The sequence below is a fragment of the Aegilops tauschii genome, chromosome 6 (genome assembly GCF_002575655.3).
Source record: "Aegilops tauschii subsp. strangulata cultivar AL8/78 chromosome 6, Aet v6.0, whole genome shotgun sequence".
NCBI classification, from domain to species: Eukaryota; Viridiplantae; Streptophyta; class Magnoliopsida; order Poales; family Poaceae; genus Aegilops; species Aegilops tauschii.
In genome coordinates this window covers 439,013,625-439,031,892 of record NC_053040.3, presented here as the reverse complement: position 1 = coordinate 439,031,892, position 18,268 = coordinate 439,013,625, and the positions used below count along the sequence as shown (strand labels likewise).

Here is an 18,268-nt window from a genome sequence, read left to right as displayed (position 1 = left end):
ACCGACGCTCCGCCACCGCCTTGGAGACCTTGCCGACGCGAGTCCTCGTCGTGACGACCTTCACCGTGTTCGCGTCCTGGTTCTCGTCGGGCCTGATGACGACGCGGGGCGGGAGAACCGAGTCCTCGTCCGCGCCAAGCTCCCGGCGGCCCTCGTCCTCCTCCTCCTCCTCGCCGAGAGCTTCGTCGGTAGTGGCCCCGGCTTTCGCCCACGAGCCTTGCCCGGCGGGTATCTTGGGGAGGCCGTTCTCGTCGGTGTACGTCTCCGCGTGCACGGGCTTGCCGTCGCTCGCACGGTGGTCCAGATGGTACACGGGAACGCCGCGGTCGCGGAGCTCGAGGAAGACGTTGACGGGGGAGACCGTGGTGAGCGGCGAGGTGTCCCCGTCCGCAGCCGCGTCACCGAACTTGAGCCACGACCGCCTTTCGGCGGCGGCGCTGGAGAGCTTCCACGCGCGCGAGGTAGCGGTCACCTTGACCCTCGAGCCGTCCGCCTTGAGGTAGTAGGAGATGGTGCGGATGAAGCCGTGCTCGTCGGGGCCTTCGAAGAAGGTGGAAGGCAGGGGGTGGGACTCGCCGAGGTAGTCGTCGTCCGGGTCCTCGCCGGCGTCGCCGCGCCCGCCGGCAGGGTGCTTGCTTGCGGACCCCATGGACCTCCGGATCTCGCTTGGGGTTGCTCGCTCGCCGGCCTGGCTGTGGCTGGTGGTGCGGCTTTCGAATTTGGGAGGCGGTTTGTGGCGGATTGGTTTGGGTTTCGGGGGGAATCTGCGCGGCGGAGGAGATAGCTTGTTGGTTAAGAAGGTCGCCGACGTTCCTTGAGGAATCAGACGGGCCCGGGCTACTCACAAGTATGCCGTGTGTAGTGATCCAGGCCCATGTTTCGGGCTAAGCCCATTTGTCCTTTTGGAATTGTTTCTGTTTTGAATGTGATTCAGCCCATCATCATGGACGACAATGAAATTGTTCTTTTTTTTTACGAAAATCAAGAAAATAACTAAATCCTCCGATATAAATAAGACTATAAAAAATTTAGTTAGTGATGATGGTGTGTTTGTCATCCGTCATTTCTAACTCTTAGATCTGCATCTTACGACTGTTGAGGTAAGTTGTGGCCTTTTGCAACAATAGCCCACTTTTCTATTCCAATTTACAGAAAACCTCTTAGTATCTTGAAACCAGCCCGGGGAATATATTTTGAGTGAAGCATAACATATTTTTAGTAATATATGTATATCAAAACTAGAGTGTCTTCTTTCAAGTTTGTAAACAAGTACTATTATTCTACTTTGGATCCGTTGCAACGCACAGGCACATTGCTAGTAAATAAGAAAGGAGTGTCTACGGCTCAGGCGACTGAGCAGTTCGTTCTCTCTCTGCCTGCCGTAAGTTCTTTTTATGGATGCCTGCCGTGAGTTAATCAATGAAAGGAATTTGCCTCCCGCGTATGTGCACGTGGGCTTGTCGTTTATATGCGAGTCTGTGATTTGACTGGGTTTGTGTTTTTCTTTTGAGGTAATATTACTGGCAGTCACAAAGTGTCTAATGTTCAGTTTAGTGTTAAAATTTGCAAAATGCGTCGTTGCAGTCAAAAGGCACCGAATCCTGGAAAGTAAAAAATCCAGATGTTTGACTGCAACGACGTATTTACAATTTGTTGTAGTAAACTGAACATCAAACACTTTGTTCCTTTTCTTGTTACCGATACAGGGAACACCTTCTCCCTGAATCCAGATGTTTTTAAGATGATAGCAATCCCGGAATGATCAAAATTTGAAGAGAACTGATGGAGGTTATATGTATACTGGGAGCTCATGGAGATATCATGCTTTTGCATAGATACTTGGGAGTAAGAAGGCAATCAGAGAACTTATAAGGGAAGTTGTAGCTGTGAAGGATCATCTAGCGCAGTTCCCAGATTTTCATAAATACGAGAGAAGCAGTAACCTATATTCGTCTCTCTGGTGAAACTTTTTTGTGCTATAGGACAAGTAGCTATTATTACTAATGTTCCATTCAGATTCAGGACACCTACTGCGTTTCCTGGTTTTAGCTTTAGAAATTCAGTAAAAGAAAATTGAATGCATTGATAGATCTTAGCAATTCTAACTGAGACAACACTTCTTGCTTTGAGCCTAGCATTGTCTTTTTTTGGAGGGGAACTGCACTATAGGTATTTCGGTCTATTTGGAGTCTAGGCATGGCAATCAGCTTCCAATACCAAGGAGGAAGTACATCCAAAATCTTCTCAAGGTTGAATGCCTTACCTGCCTACTTCTTTAGGATGTTTGCATATGTATCTTTCACAAGTTCCTCATGATTTTTTAATGTAACACTGGCAAACAATAATTTAGGCTAACATGGAGGGAACTTATGGATCAGAATGGCCTTCAGAAGAAAAAATTAAGCACCGGGAAATGGTTGCCCCAGAAGCACGATATATCCTGATCTGACAATATGCAGACAATGATATTGCCAAAGTTTTCATGAAGCAAGATTCAGGGGTGGAATGTGCTCATGTGACATGTCGTGGAGGCCGCTTGCTTAGTTTTGTACACAACAGATTTGTTATTGAAGAGGGCGTGCCTGTTCTTTATGCATATGAGCTACAATTAGAGTCTTCTGCCCAAGGGAAGGGGCTGCGGAAGTTCCTAATGCAGTTGATTGAACTTATAGCTTGCAAGCTAATCTGAATTTTTGAATTTCCTGATAGTTTACTGTTCTGTTCTTGAGAATATTATGTCAAGACATAGAGTGTGATGGTGTGGTCTGTGTCTTCTGATTTATGCTTTTTCTTTTTCTTGCCCAATTACTATTATGGTGACATCTCTATTGGAATGATGATCAAAATTTGACATAGAACGCACGTATGCTTGTAGAGCCAAATGGGGCCGTGATGCTAACAGTTCAAAAATCCAATACTGATGCTATGGCCTTCTACAACAATTTGGGGTAAAGTGGTAAACTTGCATTTTGTGTCAACAACTTATCTGGGGTGCAATGAATGGATGTACCTTATGGTTGTTGGTTACTTATGGTGTATGCTTCACTTTGATTGCAATATTTTAATTAACTTATTCCATCTTGCAGGCATGTAATATCCACTACCTCGCCATCACGATTCGATCCACTGGTATTACTTTACCAAGTAGTCAGCACAAGAACAAGATATTTGTATGTTGACTCCATTTTCACAGATTAGAACTCATAGAAGCTATGAGATCTTGTGCAAGACATTTGAATCTGAAGCCAAGTGCAGATTGGAGGTGTGTAGCATGTTTCATATTGTGTAGATTGACTACTAACCTAGTAAGGTTACTGATTCCGATTATCTACGTGCCACTGATGTTTTGAATTGGTTGTGTTGCTCCTCTTTTCCCTTGCACTAAAGCTTTCATTACTTGGTACTGTTCAATGTCCACTATAGCCTTATAATGTATTTGTGAAAAAGGCCTATGATGTATGAATGTGTAGAGTAGAACTCTGGATGATCTGCTACTGATCAAATTCATCATATAATTAGTAGATGCTCTTCTACTGCATATGTACTCTTTATCCCGGCTAATGAATGTGCATCATGGTGAAATGTGCAGGAAGGCAACTAATGCACATGGGAACACAATACGACTGTGGTTCTACGTCTATTATGGTTGCATAACAAACTTTGGTGGGATGCATCGGCCCATGTGTTTGTGATTTATTTGTAGTACATGATGTATGGTTTTATATCTTTCAGAGCCAAGGTTTGTCGTACCAAACTTGTGAATATTTGTTCCATTGGCAACTTTGACCATATTTGCCTACCATTAATTAGGTTTGATGGCAAAAACTTGGTTAGGTTGTGTTTTCTTTGGCTCCTTCAACTTCTAGAGCCAAATTTGGTTAGTGTGTCAATGAATGTGTCTGAAACAGCATTGTTTTTGCATTGTATTATCTTGGTCCAATGGTTATTGCGTTGAGCCTTTGGCTGACGACATTGGCATGCAGGTTCGAATCCCACGTCTCTCATATGTTGAATTTTTTTTTTCTTTGTCTGTTTTTCAAGGAGGTTGCTTGTTCGACACACTAGGCGCCGCGCGCGAGTACCAGGAGCGCCAAATAGGAGCTCCCCACATTCCGTCCCAGGCCCATGATTTCCCTCACGTCCTGTGCCACGACCCATAATTTCGGGCTCGACCCCTTCACCAGCTTGCCCTTTCTGACCCATGGCCCATAATTTCGCGAAATCACTAATTAAGTAGTACTCCCTCCTTCTAAAAAAGTTTGTCCCAAACTTGTCTCTCAAATGGATGTGTAGAGAATGATTTGGTGCATCGATAATTGATTGATCGTGCACTAGGCACATATATATAGGTACAAGGGGTGCGACCGGTATCTTGTCTCCTAAGATACACGTACATACAGAGGGAGACAGATACTACAGGTACTGCATACAGAACCCGGACCTACGTACATGTACACATGTTCAACACCCCCCCCCCCCCCCCCCGCAGTCGAAGCGTCGCCGGTGACGCAAAGACTGGACCGAAAGCCCTCGAAAGTCGAGGTGGGTAGTCCCTTCGTCATCACATCGGCGAACTGCTGATCGGTGGGCACATGGAGAACACGAACACGACCAAGTGCGACGTGCTCCCGGACGAAGTGGATGTCGAGCTCAATGTGCTTCGTCCGTCGGTGATGGACATGGTTGGCAGCGAGGTACACCGCGGAGACGTTATCACAGTAGACGAGCGTCGCCTTGGTGACCTCACATAGCAACTCCTGGAGTAGCTGTCGTAGCCAGGAACACTCCGCGACGGCGTTAGCCACGGCCCGATACTCAGCCTCGGCGCTCGATCGTGAGACCGTGGGTTGTCGTTTAGATGACCACGAAATCAGAGTGGGTCCGAGGTAGACGCAGTAGCCAGAAGTGGAGCGTCGAGTGTTGGGACACCCAGCCCAGTCGGCGTCGGAGTAGGCGACAAGGCTGGTGTCTGGCGAGGCCGTCAGGGTGAGACCCATGGCTGTGGTGCCACGTATGTACCGAAGTATACATTTCACGAGAGCCCAATAGGTGTCACGAGGAGCATGCATGTGAAGGCACACCTGCTGGACAGCATACTGAATGTCCGGACGCGTCAGTGTGAGGTACTGAAGCGCACCGACGATGGAGCGGTAGAAGGGAGCGTCGGACGCCAGAGAGCCCTCGACGGCGGACACCTTAGCCTTCGTATCGACAGGCGTGGAAGCAGGCTTGCAGTTAAGCATGCCCGCTCGCTCCAGAAGCTCGTAGGCGTACTTCTGCTGGTGTAGGAAGAAGCCAGTATCCCGGCGCACTACCTCGATGCCGAGGAAGTAGTGGAGAGCCCCCAAGTCCTTAAGGGCGAACTCTGTGCCGAGGCGAGCTGTGATCTGCTGAAGAAGCGCTGGCGAGGACGCAGTCAGGATGATGTCGTCGACGTACAGTAGGAGGTACGCGGTGGCGGGGCCCTGGTGGTAGACAAACAGGGAGGCATCGGACCGTGTGGACCGGAACCCCTGTTGCTGAAGGAAGGCCGCGATCCGCTGGTACCAGGCCCGAGGTGCCTGCTTCAACCCGTAGAGAGAACGGGAGAGCAAGCACACGTGGTCCGGATAGTCGGTGTCGACGAAACCAGTCGGTGTCGACGAAACCAGTCGGCTGCTGACAGAACACCTGCTCGTCGAGATGGCCATGCAAGAAAGCATTAGACACATCGAGCTGGTGGACAGGCCAAGCGCGAGAAACAGCAAGCTGGAGAACAGCGCGAATCGTGCCCGGTTTAACGACCGGCGCGCTGGCGAAAGCCGCGCACCACCCAACGCGCCTTGTAGCGCTCGAGAGAACCGTCGGGGCGAGTCTTGTGGAGGAAGACCCACTTGCCAGTGATGACATTGGCACGGGGTGGCCGCGGGACAAGCTGCCACGTACGGTTGCGCCGCAGGGCGTCAAACTCCTCACGCATCGCAGCTAGCCAGTTCGGATCCCGAAGGGCTGCGCGAGCGGAGGTGGGGAGCGGGGACGGCGTCGAGGTAGAAGCCGCGCATGCGTATTCGTCCGATGAGTAGCGCGTGCTGGGACGCAGGGTCCCAGTCCGAGCCCGAGTGACCACACCGGTGAGGGGTGCGGCCGCGGCGACGGGAGCCGCCGAGGGAGCCACGGCGACGGGGGCCGCGGCAGGGGCCGTGGCGGGGCCGGCCGAGGGGGCCACGGCGACGGGGGCCGCGGCGGGGGCGGCCGAGGAGGCCGTTGCGTCGGGGGCCGCTGCAGGGGCCGCCGGCGCGAGGAGCGCGGGCAGGGCCGAACCCGGGGCGCGGCTGGGCGGTCCACCAGAAGACTCCGAAGGTGATGGTACCTGCTGAAACGGGAACACGAGCTCATCAAAGTACACATGCCGCGAAGTGAAAATGCGATGGGAGACTGGATCATAGCACCGGTAACCTTTGGTGTTGGGAGGATAGCCAAGGAAGATGCAAGGGAGTAACCGGGGCGCGAGTTTGTGAGGAGCAGTGGACGCGGTGCTAGGATAACAGAGACACCCGAAAATGCGAAGACCATCATAAGATGGAACCGCACCGAAGAGGAGCTGGTGAGGGGTGTAGTTCCAGTGGGAACGACAGGGGCGAATGTTAATGAGGAGGCTGGCGGTCGCGAGCGCGTCCGGCCAGAACCGAGCAGGCACGTAGGAGTGGAAGAGCAACGTGCGGACACAGTCATTAAGCGTGCGAAGGACGCGCTCGGCGCGACCATTCTGCTGAGACGTGTAGGGGCAGGTGAGGCGAAAGATGGTGCCGTGGGACGCAAGTAAATTGCGGACGGCAACGTTGTCAAACTCCTTGCCGTTGTCAGTTTGCAAGGCGAGAATGGGACGACCGAACTGTGTGGTGACATATGAATAAAAAGCGGTGAGTGTGGCAAGAGCGTCGGACTTGCGACGGAGAGGGAAGGTCCACACATAATGAGTAAAATCATCCAATATCACCAAATAGTATAAGTAGCCCGTGTTGCTAGCAACCGGGGACGTCCAAACATCACTATGCAATAACTAAAACGGAAAGGTGGAAATGTTTGTAGACTCGCTAAAGGGAAGACGAACGTGCTTGCCAAGACGGCAAGCCTCACAAGTGTGATCGTCGACCTTATTACATTAGAAGGAAAAACTCTGAAGAATCTGACGCATAATGGTGGAGTTGGGATGACCGAGACGGGCATGCCAAAGATCGACACTGGTGGCGAAGGCGGCGGGGCGACGGGTGGTGGTGGCGCCGGAGGGATGCACTGGATAAAGCTCGTTCGGGCTATCACATCGGTGGAGCACCATCCGTGTACGGGCGTCCTTCACAGAAAAACCGATATCGTCAAATTCAACAGTTATAGGATTCTCACGAGCAAGGCGATGAACAGAAACAAGATTAGTGACTAAGTCAGGAGACACAAGAACATTAGACATATGCACAGGAGTGGAAGTAGAAGGAAAAGACATATGACCGACGTGAGTAATGGGTAGGGAGGAACCGTTACCAACGGTGATACGGGTGGGAGTATGAACGGGAGTGGCAGATGTGAGGTTACCGGAATGAGCAGTCATGTGAGCAGTGGCACCCGAGTCCATGTACCAGTCACCACCGCCACCATAGGAGCTCGGTGACGGGGCGGAGTGCAGTGCAGCGAGCAAGGCCGGGTCCCACGGCAGCGGCACCTGAGGAGGATAGCACCCTCCGTAGGCCGGCGCGGGAGCAGCCCCAAAGGCCGGAGCGGGGAGGCGCGGGCGGGAGGGGGAAGTACCCCGGAGGCGCTGGTGGCTGCGGCTGCTGGCGCGGCCCGGGTGGGGCGGTCGGTGGAGGGGCGCCGCGGGAGGTGCCGACGGCGAGGGCGTGGTGCTGCACACGCTTCTTGACCCCCTTCATCCGGCGCTCCTCCAACCTCAAGTATGTCACAAACTTGGGGAAGGAGGGCTCCGGCATCAAGGTGAGGTTAGAGGCGGCGTTGCCAAATTCCTTGTTGAGGCCGGCGGTGAGCGTGCTGAGGAGGAGGTCGTCGTCCACCTTGGCTCCAATGTCACGGAGCTCATCCGCCAACGTCTTCAGGCGGCGGCAGTAGTCATCAATGGACTGTTCATCCTGGTGACAGTCAAAAAATTCCTGCTGCAAAAAAACGCGGCGCTGAAGCTTGTTGTCGGTGAAGAGGCCGTTTAGCTTGACCCACAGGGCGCGGGAGTCGTCGCCGGCGCTCACGACAGTGTGGAACAAGTCCTTGGAGATGGTGGTGAAGAACCACCGGATGATCGTGGCGTCGATCGTGGTCCACTCGGCGTTGTCCACCATGGCGCGGGAGTCCACGGTGCCATCCACGTGATCCACGAGATTGTTCTCGCAGAAGAGCAGCGTGAAGTACGTCTTCCACGCGAAGTACGTGGAGTTGGAGGCGTCGAGGATCACGGGGACGCGTGCATGAACGTTGATGTCGTGGATCTCGGCAGGGTCGACGGCGAAGGGGTTGGAGTAGGTGGAGGCGTTGGATGACATGGCGAGGAGATCGTGGGGAGGGAGGCGGCGGCGCGGCTGAGGAGAGGCGGCGCGGCGCGGCGTGGAGGGGAAGGCGCGCGGTGGGAAGGCGGCGCGCGGGGAGGAGGGGTGGTGGCGGTGGCTTGGGGCGGCGGCGGCGGCCCGAGGCGGCGGCTAGGGTTAGCGGAAGCTGGAAGATCGACTTGCGATAGATACCATGTAGAGAATGATTTGGTGCATCGATAATTGATTGATCGTGCGCTAGGCACATATATATCTCTACTCCTAATGGACGAGTTGGTGAATCGTCTCCGCGGTTTATTTTCGCTGGTTTTTTTGTCTCTCCTCCCACCACCCCCTCCCACCCTGGTCCACAGTTTATTTTCGCTGTTTTTTTGTCTCTGCTCCCACCACCCCCTCCCACCCTGGTCCATCGGTTTATTTTTCTTTCCACTCTTTATTACAACCAGAACTTTCCTAACATATAACAAATCACGGATCTAACTTCCTTAAATTATGCAAATCAATCGATTCCTTTTATTGGTTCAATGTGTCTTAGGAAACAAATAACAGATTTTCAGGAAACAAATAATACATTTTAATCTAACTTTCTTAAATTATGCAAATCAATCGATTCCTTTTATTGGTTCAATTTGTCTTAGGAAACAAATAACAGATTTTCAGGAAACAAATAATTCATTTTAATCTAACTTTCCTAACTTATCTAAATCAATCGATTTCTCTTATTAGTGAAATTTGTTTTAGGAAACAAATAACAGACACGTCACAACTTTCCTCCCAATAAATAGTTTCTTAACATTTGCAAACTTTCCTAATCAGACACGTCACAAACGGGCAGGTACTGATATCACGTTACCAAACAATAAAACCCTATTTGCATAGAAATCAGTTCAAAAATCCTAACTTTCCTAAATTTTTACCTTTCCTTGATAACAATCAACATTTTCTATGTTTTCCACCTATTGAAGAAAATCACCCCTCCATCGATATTAGCATTTTTTTGAACTGAGATCTCCGGGTTATGATTTTTTTTTTTGCGATTCTTTCCAATTGTGACCTCTCCTTCCACTCCGGCTCCTTCTCGCATAAACACCTCTACCACAGCCAGGTGACACCGCCCCAGACCTCCTGCCTCTCCACACCTTCTCCTCCACCTCCTTCTCGTACTCCATTAACAATCCCTCCGCCACATTTGTCCACGGCGGTGTCGAGGGCATGGCACAGCAGCGTACCAGCGGTAGAGCAGCGCATAGCAGCAGGAAGCAACACGCAGCAGGCGAGGCGAGTGGCCGACGGTGGAGGGCAGAGATGCGGCCGGCGTGGCTGAGGGGGCGGCCGGCAGAAGATGGCCACGACTGGAGGCGGCGCGAGGCAGGGGCGCGACAGCGGGGCGAGCGAAGGGATAGGCGGCAGCAGACGGGGCGAGCGCAGCCAGCGAGAGTGTAGCGCGCGGCCAGGGTGTGTGTCGCGCGGGGCACAGTGGTGCGGTGGCAGCGGCGGGCGCGACCGACGCGGTGTAGCGCGGGCGTGGGCATGAAGAGGGAGTGGCCCCGCGGGCGCGGAAGAAGAGCGGCAGGCTCGGGCATGGGCGTGCATAGGAGCGGGCATGTGCCACGGGGTCAATCCGAGGAGCTCAGTGGCTACCCCTGCAATGGCCATGGCGGACGGCAGTTCTCAGCCACGGTGAAATACCTAACGAGAGCAAACGAGAGGGGAAACAGGGGAAAGGCAAGAGGAAATCATGGCGGTGTCAATGGCGCCCTAGGGGAAGACATGGGAGCTCGGGGCGGCGCGGATCGAACGACAATGTCGTGGTGGCCCAAGGTTGAGGAAGACGGCAGCGACGTTGATGCGGGGGTGCTGGACTTGATCTCGTTGGCGCAGACGAAGTAGCGAAGGCGTTCGGAGCTCCTCGACAAGCTCCTAGCCCGCAGGGAGGGTAGTGGCCATGTGGACGGGGTCGGTCATGGTGGCCGTGGCGTCTGACTTCGTCCAGATCGACGGGATCGAGCGAGCGAGGAGGAGAAGTGGATTTGGGAGGGGGCGTCGAGGAGGAGTGAGGCCATGGGGGCAGGGAAGGAAGGGCGTCACCCTTATCCATTCCCCTTCGATGCCAGCGAGGTGGTCGGGCGGGAGCCCGGCTCGGGGAACAGGAGAAGACGACCGCGCGGGGACTGGACCGCTGAGCCGGTTCGGTGGCAAGGCCCGGGGGGCAGGGCGAATCCCCTTTTACATCGTCCTTTTGGTTTTTCAATGTATTCTAATCTGTTTCTCCTTTTTAACACCATTTTCTATTTATTCTTATCAACTAAATGACCTCTACTACTAATGTCTCAGTTCGTAGTCTTCGTTCCGGGTTTATTTTCGTCCCACCTCCCGAGTGAGGGAGAGGGGGAGAGAGAGTGAGGAAGAGGGAGCGAGAGGGTGTGTGTGTGAGAATTTGATGGTAAAAAAGGTCATCAATGTCACTTAATATGTATAAGAATATTAAATGTAATATTAACATAATTGATATTGAACTTTTAAAATTAATGTGGCCCCGTTGCAACGCACGGGTGTTCTTCTAGTAGGTACAAGGGGTGCGACCGGTATCTTGTCTCCGAAGATACACGTACATACAGAGAGAGACAGATACTACAGATACTGCATACAGAACCCGGACCTACGTACATGTACAACAGGATGTATCCATTTGAGGAAATGGATGTATCTACATTTATTTGAGGGACAAGCTTTTTCGGACGAAGGGAATACTCTTTGCAAAGGTTATTCCCATTTCTCCAGGTTGCAACCGGGGAATTTTTTTTAGATCCATTTATTCAAAACGTTTTATCTCTTAAACCGTGCTTTCAAATTTTGAACCGTGTTCACTGTTGGATTCTTCGCGTCGAGATCTTCAAAACTAGATCACATGTTGATAGGTTTCCACGATTTTTTCCACAAAAAAGACAAAAAAACATAACAGAAGCACGTTTTCTTTTCCACTTTTTCCTTTTCCAAAGAGGCGCAGTTGTGCCTCCCGTGTAAGCAAGTATGTTCCTCCACAATAAGGAAATATGTGACTCTCATAGAAAAAAAATAAACTTTTCTTTCTTTCCCGTCTCTCGCGGAAGCAAATCCGTGTCTCTATGAAAAGTAAATCAGTGCCACTCATGAAAAAAACATTTTTTTTCCTTTGCCGAGAGGTATAACTGTGCCTCTCGCGGAAGCAAATCCGTGCCTTCACGTGAAAAAAAACATGTTCTTTTTTGTTTTCCAAGAGACACACGAAAGCAAATCCGTGTCTCCATGCAAAGTAAATTTGTTCCTCCCATGGAAAAAAATAAAACACATTTTTGCCCTTTTTCCTAGAGGCACAAAAGCAAATCCATGTCTCCACAGAAAGTAAATTTGTGTCTCTCATGAAAGGAAAATAAAAGAAAACACATATTTTTTTTTCGAGAGGCACGGCTGAGGAAGCAAATATGTGCATCTCACGGAAGAAAAGAAAAAGAAAATGCATTTTTCCGTGCAATTTTTTTCCAAAACCTAACGAAAACCGAGAAAAAAAAAGAAAAGTCAAAAAAGGACAAATATCTAAAAGCCGAAAATACTTACATAATAATAAATAAAATAAAATTTGGAAGGAGCACCCAGCACGCGACACATTGCGGTGGCTCAGAGCGAACCAAGTGGTGCTCCCAGCTCCTCAAAAGTGACCCTTGCAGAAGCTGCCCAAGGAGTACTCCTTGACACTTGTGGTGACTTTGTCAATCTCAAATCTACTAATTCAATCTCTTGTTGAAGATACTCATAGGACTCATATGATATAGTGTCCGTGGTAAGTTTATATGTATGAGTGTTTGTGCTATATTTTCGTTTTCTAAAAAATTGCTCCCTCTGTTCCTAAATATAAGTCTTTATAGAGATTTCATTATGAACCATATACGGGTGTATATAGATGCATTTTAGAGTGTAGATTCATTTATTTTACTCCATATGTGGTCCATAGTAAAATCTCTCCAAAGATTATATTTAGGAACGGAGGAAGTAGTGATTTCGCTCATTTCTGCGTGAGTTCGACGGTGAAATTTTATTTTTTTTGAGACAAGACGGTGAAGACATAAAGGCCGCAGGCCTTGGTTTCGTCGTGCGCGCTACGTACTCAAATAACTCGCAAAGGCCTATAAAGCCCATGGCTGAAACAATCATCCTTTCATTGGCCCGACAATAGAACCACTCCTCCTTCCCGAGCCCATCGGCGGCGCCTCTCCTTCAGCCGGCAGCCACGAGACAACGGAAGGGGCCAGCCATGGCGACGGCGGAGAACAAGAGGCCACGGAGCAGCGGCGGCGGCGTGGAGAGGCCGCTCAGTAGGAAGGAGGTACTCATACTTCTCCCCTTCCCCTCTTCCTCTTGTATCCGCGATCCCCTTTCCGCTCCCTGCGGCCAATTTCATTGCAACAATCTATTGTATGCTGACATGGTTTAATCCCGGCATTCGAGATTGGCGAGTAGGATGGAGCTGGCTGAGGCCGTAGCGCCAAGTTCAGCACACCCATTATCCATGTGTTGATTCCGCGGAAGCATGTTGAAAGTTGCGTCACCTACACCTAGATATTTTACTTTTCAGCAACACAGGGATTCAGTGAACACCTGGTGACTCTGGTCCCTGAATCCAGCTGTTTTTTTATGATAATAGTAACCATGCCATGAATCAGCATTGGGAGAGAACTGATGGAGGTTATATGTATACTGGGAGCTCATGCAGATATCATGCTTTTGGATAGATATTGGTGAGGAAGAAGGCCATCAAAGAACTTATAAGGAAAGCTGTAGCTGAGAAGGATCATCTTGCGCACTTCCCAGATTTTCATAAATACGAGAGAAGCGGTAACCTACATTTGTTTCTCTGGTGAAATTTTTCTGTGCTGTAGGACAAGTAGCTACTAATGTTCCATTTGGGTTCAGGACGCCTACTGTTTGTTTCCTGGATTCAGCTTTGGAAATTCAACAAAAGAAAATTGAATGCATCATTAGGCCTTAGCAATTGTAATCGAGACAACACTTCTTGCTTTGGGCCTAGCATTGTATTTTCTGGAGGAGAACTGCACTATAGCAGGCTGAACTCATATTTCTTATATTTAGGTTTTTCGATCTACTTGGAGTCTGGGCATGGCAATCAGCTTCCAGTGCCAACGAGGAAGTACATCCAAAATCTTCTCAAGGTTGACTACCTTACCTGCCTACTGCTTTAGGATGTTTGCATATGTACCTTTTTACAAGTAACCCATGATTATTGAATGTAACACTGGTAAACAATAATTTAGGCTAACATGAAGGGAACTTATGGATCAGAATGGCCTTCAGAAGAGAAAATTAAGCGCCGGGAAATGGTTGCCCCAGAAGCACGATATATCCTGATCTGCCAATATGCAGACAGTGATATTGCCAAATGTTTCATGAAGCAAGATTCAGGGGTGGAATGTGCACATGTGACATGCCGTGGAGGCCGCTTGCTTGGTTTTGTACACTACAGATTTGTTGTTGAAGAGGATGTTCCTGTTCTTTATGTGTATGAGCTACAATTGGAGTCTTCTGTCCAAGGGAAGGGGCTGGGGAAGTTCCTAATGCAGTTGATTGAACTTATAGCTTGCAAGGTGATCTGATTTTTTGAAGTTCCTGATAGTTTATTGTTCTGTTCTTCAGAATATTATGTCAAGACATAGAGTGTCATGGTGTGGTCTGCTTCTGGTTAATGCTTTTTTTTTGTTTCTTGCCGAATTACTATTCTGGTGACACTCAGCTGGAATGATGATTAAAATTTGACCCAGAACGCTTGTATGCTTGCAGAGCCAAATGGGGGCCGTGATGCTAACAGTTCAAAAATCTAATACAGATGCTATGGCTTTCTACAACAATTTGGGGTAAAGTGGTAAATTTGCATTTCATGTGAACAACTTATCTGGGGTGCACTGAATGGATGTACCTTCTGGTTGTTGGTTACTTATGGTGTCTGCTTCACTTTGATTGCAATGTTTTAGTTCACTTATTCTGTCTTGCAGATATGTAATATCCAGTACCTCGCCATCACAAGTGGATCCATTGGTATTACTTTACCAAGAAATAGTCTCCACAAGAACAAGATATTCGTATGTTGACTCCTTCATTTCTCACAGATTGGAATTCATAGAAGCTATGAGATCTTGTGCAAGACATTTGAATCTGAAGCCAAGTGCAAATTGGAGGTGTGTAGCATGTTCCATATTGTGTCGATCCACTGTTAACCTATTAAGGTTACTGATTCCGATCATCTACGTGTGACTGATGTTATGAATTGGTTGTGTTGCTCCTCTTTTGCCTTGCACTAAAGCTTTAATTACTTACTACTGTCCATTATAACCCTATGATGTATTGTGAAAAAGGCCTATGATGTATGAACGTGTAGAGTAGGATTCTGCGTGATATGCTACTGATTAAATTCGTGATATATTCAGTAGATGCTCTTCTACTACATTTGTACTCTTTTATCCCAGCTAATAAATGTGCATCACGGTGAAATGCGCAGGAAGGCAACTAATGCACGGGGGAACACAATACGACTGTGGTTCTACCTCTATCTATGGTTGCATAACAAGCTCTGGCGCGATGCAGCAGCCCATGTTTGTGTGATTTATTTGGAGTAGTACAGGATGTTTGGTTTTATATCTTTCAGAGCCAAGGTTTGCCGTACCAAACTTGTGAATATTTGTTCCATTGGCAACTTTGATCATATTTGCCTACCATTAATTAGGTTTGATGGCAAAAATTTGGTTAGTGTCTTTGGCTCCCTGTTTAACTTCTAGAGCCAAATTTGGTTAGTGTGTCAATGAATTTGTCTGAAACTATTGTTGCTGAGACACTTTAGGAAACAAGCACGATGGTCCACCACATCTGATATATATGGGGTAGACTTGGTCAAAGTTAAAAGAAGTGTACATCGGACCAGTACACAAGTTGTTTCACATAGCTGAAGAGATTCACATATAACAAGTTCTCAATGGTGCATTGCTCAGTTCACGGTGCATCCTAGGGCTTTCTCCTTGGGGCTCTCTTTCCCTTGGTGATCGTCGAGCCGGGGCTCCAGGTGATCTCCCCTTCCTCTAGCTCCCCCTCCTTGTTCTCCTTCTCCCTGGATGCAGCAACAGCAGCAGCGGCAAGGGCCTGTGACCGCTTGAACCTGAGAATGAGCCTCTTGCGTGGCGGCAGGAGCTCCTCCCTGATATTCTCCATGTCGTCGTCCACTTTGGCCTTGGCCTTGCTGACACCATGCTCGCTACGGTGCACCCCGCACCTGGCACACATGTACTTTCTCCACTTGAAGGGGTACTTGGCCTGCTTGAACTCGGTGCAGACACGCTCGCCTTTCTCTCTTGCGGAGATCTTAGTCTTGTTGGCGCTGCGCTCACCCTCATCTTCTGCAGAGAGCTTGCACTTGTCAGCGCTGTGCTCGCCCTTATCTCCTGCAAACAGCTTGCTCTTGTCGGTGTCGTGCTCGCCCCCATCTCCTGCGGAGTGCTTGCTCTTGCAGGCTATCTGTTCGCCCTCATCTCCTGCGGAGAGCTTGTTCTTGCCAGCTATGTGCTCGCCCTCATCTCCGCAGAGCTTGCTCTTACCTGCGATGTGGTCCCCCTCATCTCCTGTGGAGACCTTGCTCTTGGAGGCCCTGTGCTCATCACGGAGCACCCCGCACCTTGCGCACATGTACCTTCTCCACTTGAAGGGGTACTTGGCCTGCTTGAACTCTGTGCAGACGCGGCGGCCCTCACCTCCTGCGGAGAGCTTGCTCCGGCGGATCACGACGAGGAGCGGCTTGCCACTGCTTGTCGACATCCTCTCACTCTGCACTCTCTAGATCTAGTCCACACTCTTACTAAATCTCTTTCGAGTCTTACAGATCTGATGTTGATGATGATTGTGATCGATCTCCTGACCAAGGTACACGGATTTATAGGGGGCAATTTAGGATGCAAATTAATATCGTAGTACAGATTGGCATCGCCAAAGCAAGCAGAAAAATAATTTCGGCGTGCATGGGGCAGCACGGTGCCATGCGAACCGTAACGCCTGCGTGTGCGCGAGTGTCTTGGTGCAAGCGCTTGGCGTCCACTGCTAGTGCCAAAGCAGCACGCCCAGCCCATTGTTTCTTGTGGTGCGGGTGGTTGTTTCATATATGCATCCAACAACCAAAGGCACAGCTGATTGCTTTTGCGATGCTGGCGGTTGTGGTGCATTTCGTCTCTCTAGCTAGAACCTCTCTTGCTGACGCTATGGTGAGTCGGAGAAGTGCCTTTATTTCTTAAAGCTAGATAGAAAAGGGAATGAGTCTATTTACCTCTGCATCAGGTTTTACAACACAGAGCTCACTAGAATTCAGAGGCTGCAAACAAGAGACCTGAACCAGATTCAGAAGGGAGGAGCAGAATGTAAATTTGACGGCCAGTGACTAGCATAGTTATATATATATTCGTAAAAAGGTATAGGAAAAAGAAACAAGCATATGGCCATGCTTATCTAATACTCCACACTATAGCTGGCAAACATTTAGAGTATGCCTAAAAGACCCATACCATGGAAACATGTACCGTGTGATAAAAAATCGTAAGATTAAACTGTTGAGGACCACCGCAGCGGTCTTTTTTCTAGTAATAATTAATGGCTGTGGTTATCTGATATGCTGTAACGCTAGCCTGTATATAGCAGGCTGGCATGTCGCTCAGTACGAACAATGTGCGTAGGAAATCGTTAAGGCTGCACAGAGGGTCAAGATTTGACTCTACTTATAGCAGTTTGGAAACTAATGCATAACATATATTTTTCTTGTATTTTCATACCTATATATATGATCTTGTAGTCTCTCTTCACTAAACTGAAACCTGCAAGTCTTTTGCGTTTCCCGTTATTTAAGTAGATTACCTCTACATGTGTACCAACTTTTACTAGCCATTGCATTTGTCTTGTCTGAAGATGGCCGTGATGCATGATTTTGGATTCTGATTGCTGAGCCAATTAATGGATTAAAATGTGGCTTCCAAGTTGCATCATGCATTTGTCGGTCTGCTTCATTGTGTTGTAGGGGCCATTTACTTTCTGAACAGAAGTACTACAACAGTCATTGCTACCAAGTAGGAAAGTAAAAGACAAAAAGGGAAGGTGAAGACATTGAACAAGACAAGAAAACCACAGAAATAAAAGAAACAATGGCTACTTAGAAATGGGCTATCAAGGAAGTTTCAGTTGGGTTGGGTTTTCTTTGGCCCCCTGTTCAACTCCTGGAGCCAAATTTCGAGAAAAATCATAGGCCAAGACCAAAGCTGACAATGGCACGGAGAATATCAGGGGGGAGCACCTGCTGCCGCGTAAGAGACTCATTCTCAGGTTCGAACGGTCCCAGGGGGGTAGACTTCTTTACCGAGTGTACCCCATATACATCAGATGGGGTGAACCATCGTGCAACATGGAACAAACTATTTAGATAAATAACAGTGAATAGTAGCTCATCCACGGCTGTAGAAAAAGAGCTCTTTTTGTTGGTCAGATGTAGCACATGCCTTCCACATAACAACTAAATTTGGTAGACTCCTGGATGAACAACCAGCTTCTTGGAGACTGAACTCTGGTAGAGTGATGGATGTCCAGCGCAGATATTTAATCCAGGAAATCGTCCTATGGAAAATACAACTATATAAGAACCTTGAGTTGATGAGAAGGGCTACTTACTTTGCTAATCA

At 49.0% G+C, this 18,268-nt stretch overlaps 2 protein-coding genes and 1 pseudogene across 6 annotated transcripts; 2 read left to right on the top strand and 1 right to left on the bottom strand.

Annotated features, from left to right (window-relative positions):
• Positions 1 to 647: 647 nt before the first annotated feature.
• LOC109772499 (uncharacterized) lies at positions 648 to 3,319 on the top strand (annotated as a pseudogene).
• Positions 3,320 to 12,610: 9,291 nt separating this feature from the next.
• LOC109772484 (uncharacterized) lies at positions 12,611 to 15,318 on the top strand. 5 transcript variants are annotated; one of them, XR_012188101.1, is made up of 8 exons: positions 12,611 to 12,882; positions 13,289 to 13,391; positions 13,647 to 13,726; positions 13,829 to 14,158; positions 14,352 to 14,433; positions 14,564 to 14,606; positions 14,678 to 14,746; positions 15,067 to 15,287. XR_012188101.1 is itself a non-coding variant. In XM_020331168.4 (8 exons), the coding sequence occupies exons 1-8, from the start codon at positions 12,811 to 12,813 to the stop codon at positions 15,076 to 15,078; spliced, it is 783 nt and encodes a 260-aa protein (XP_020186757.1). In that variant the 5' UTR covers positions 12,612 to 12,810; the 3' UTR covers positions 15,079 to 15,318. The 5 variants fall into 5 exon arrangements, 4 of the variants coding, with proteins under 4 accessions (XP_073358495.1, XP_020186757.1, XP_020186756.1 ...); XM_020331168.4 differs by having other exon boundaries at positions 12,612 to 12,882; positions 14,352 to 14,425; positions 15,067 to 15,318; XM_020331167.4 differs by having other exon boundaries at positions 12,612 to 12,882; positions 14,352 to 14,425; positions 14,564 to 14,746; positions 15,067 to 15,318.
• Positions 15,319 to 15,461: 143 nt separating this feature from the next.
• Positions 15,462 to 16,599, bottom strand: LOC109772483 (uncharacterized). The gene has a single exon (XM_020331165.4). The coding sequence runs from the start codon at positions 16,368 to 16,370 to the stop codon at positions 15,567 to 15,569; it is 804 nt and encodes a 267-aa protein (XP_020186754.1). The 5' UTR covers positions 16,371 to 16,599; the 3' UTR covers positions 15,462 to 15,566.
• Between the last annotated feature and the right edge of the window lie 1,669 nt (positions 16,600 to 18,268).

Bases quoted from the DNA above. Each gene is read 5' to 3' on its own strand.
- LOC109772483 (XM_020331165.4), bottom strand. From the start codon at position 16,370: ATGTCGACAAGCAGTGGCAAGCCGCTCCTCGTCGTGATCCGCCGGAGC.
- LOC109772484 (XM_020331167.4), top strand. From the start codon at position 12,811: ATGGCGACGGCGGAGAACAAGAGGCCACGGAGCAGCGGCGGCGGCGTG. The intron at 13,392-13,646 runs GTAACCTACATT...TCTTATATTTAG, and splicing joins TCATAAATACGAGAGAAGCG to GTTTTTCGATCTACTTGGAG. The intron at 14,159-14,351 runs GTGATCTGATTT...GTATGCTTGCAG, and splicing joins TTGAACTTATAGCTTGCAAG to AGCCAAATGGGGGCCGTGAT.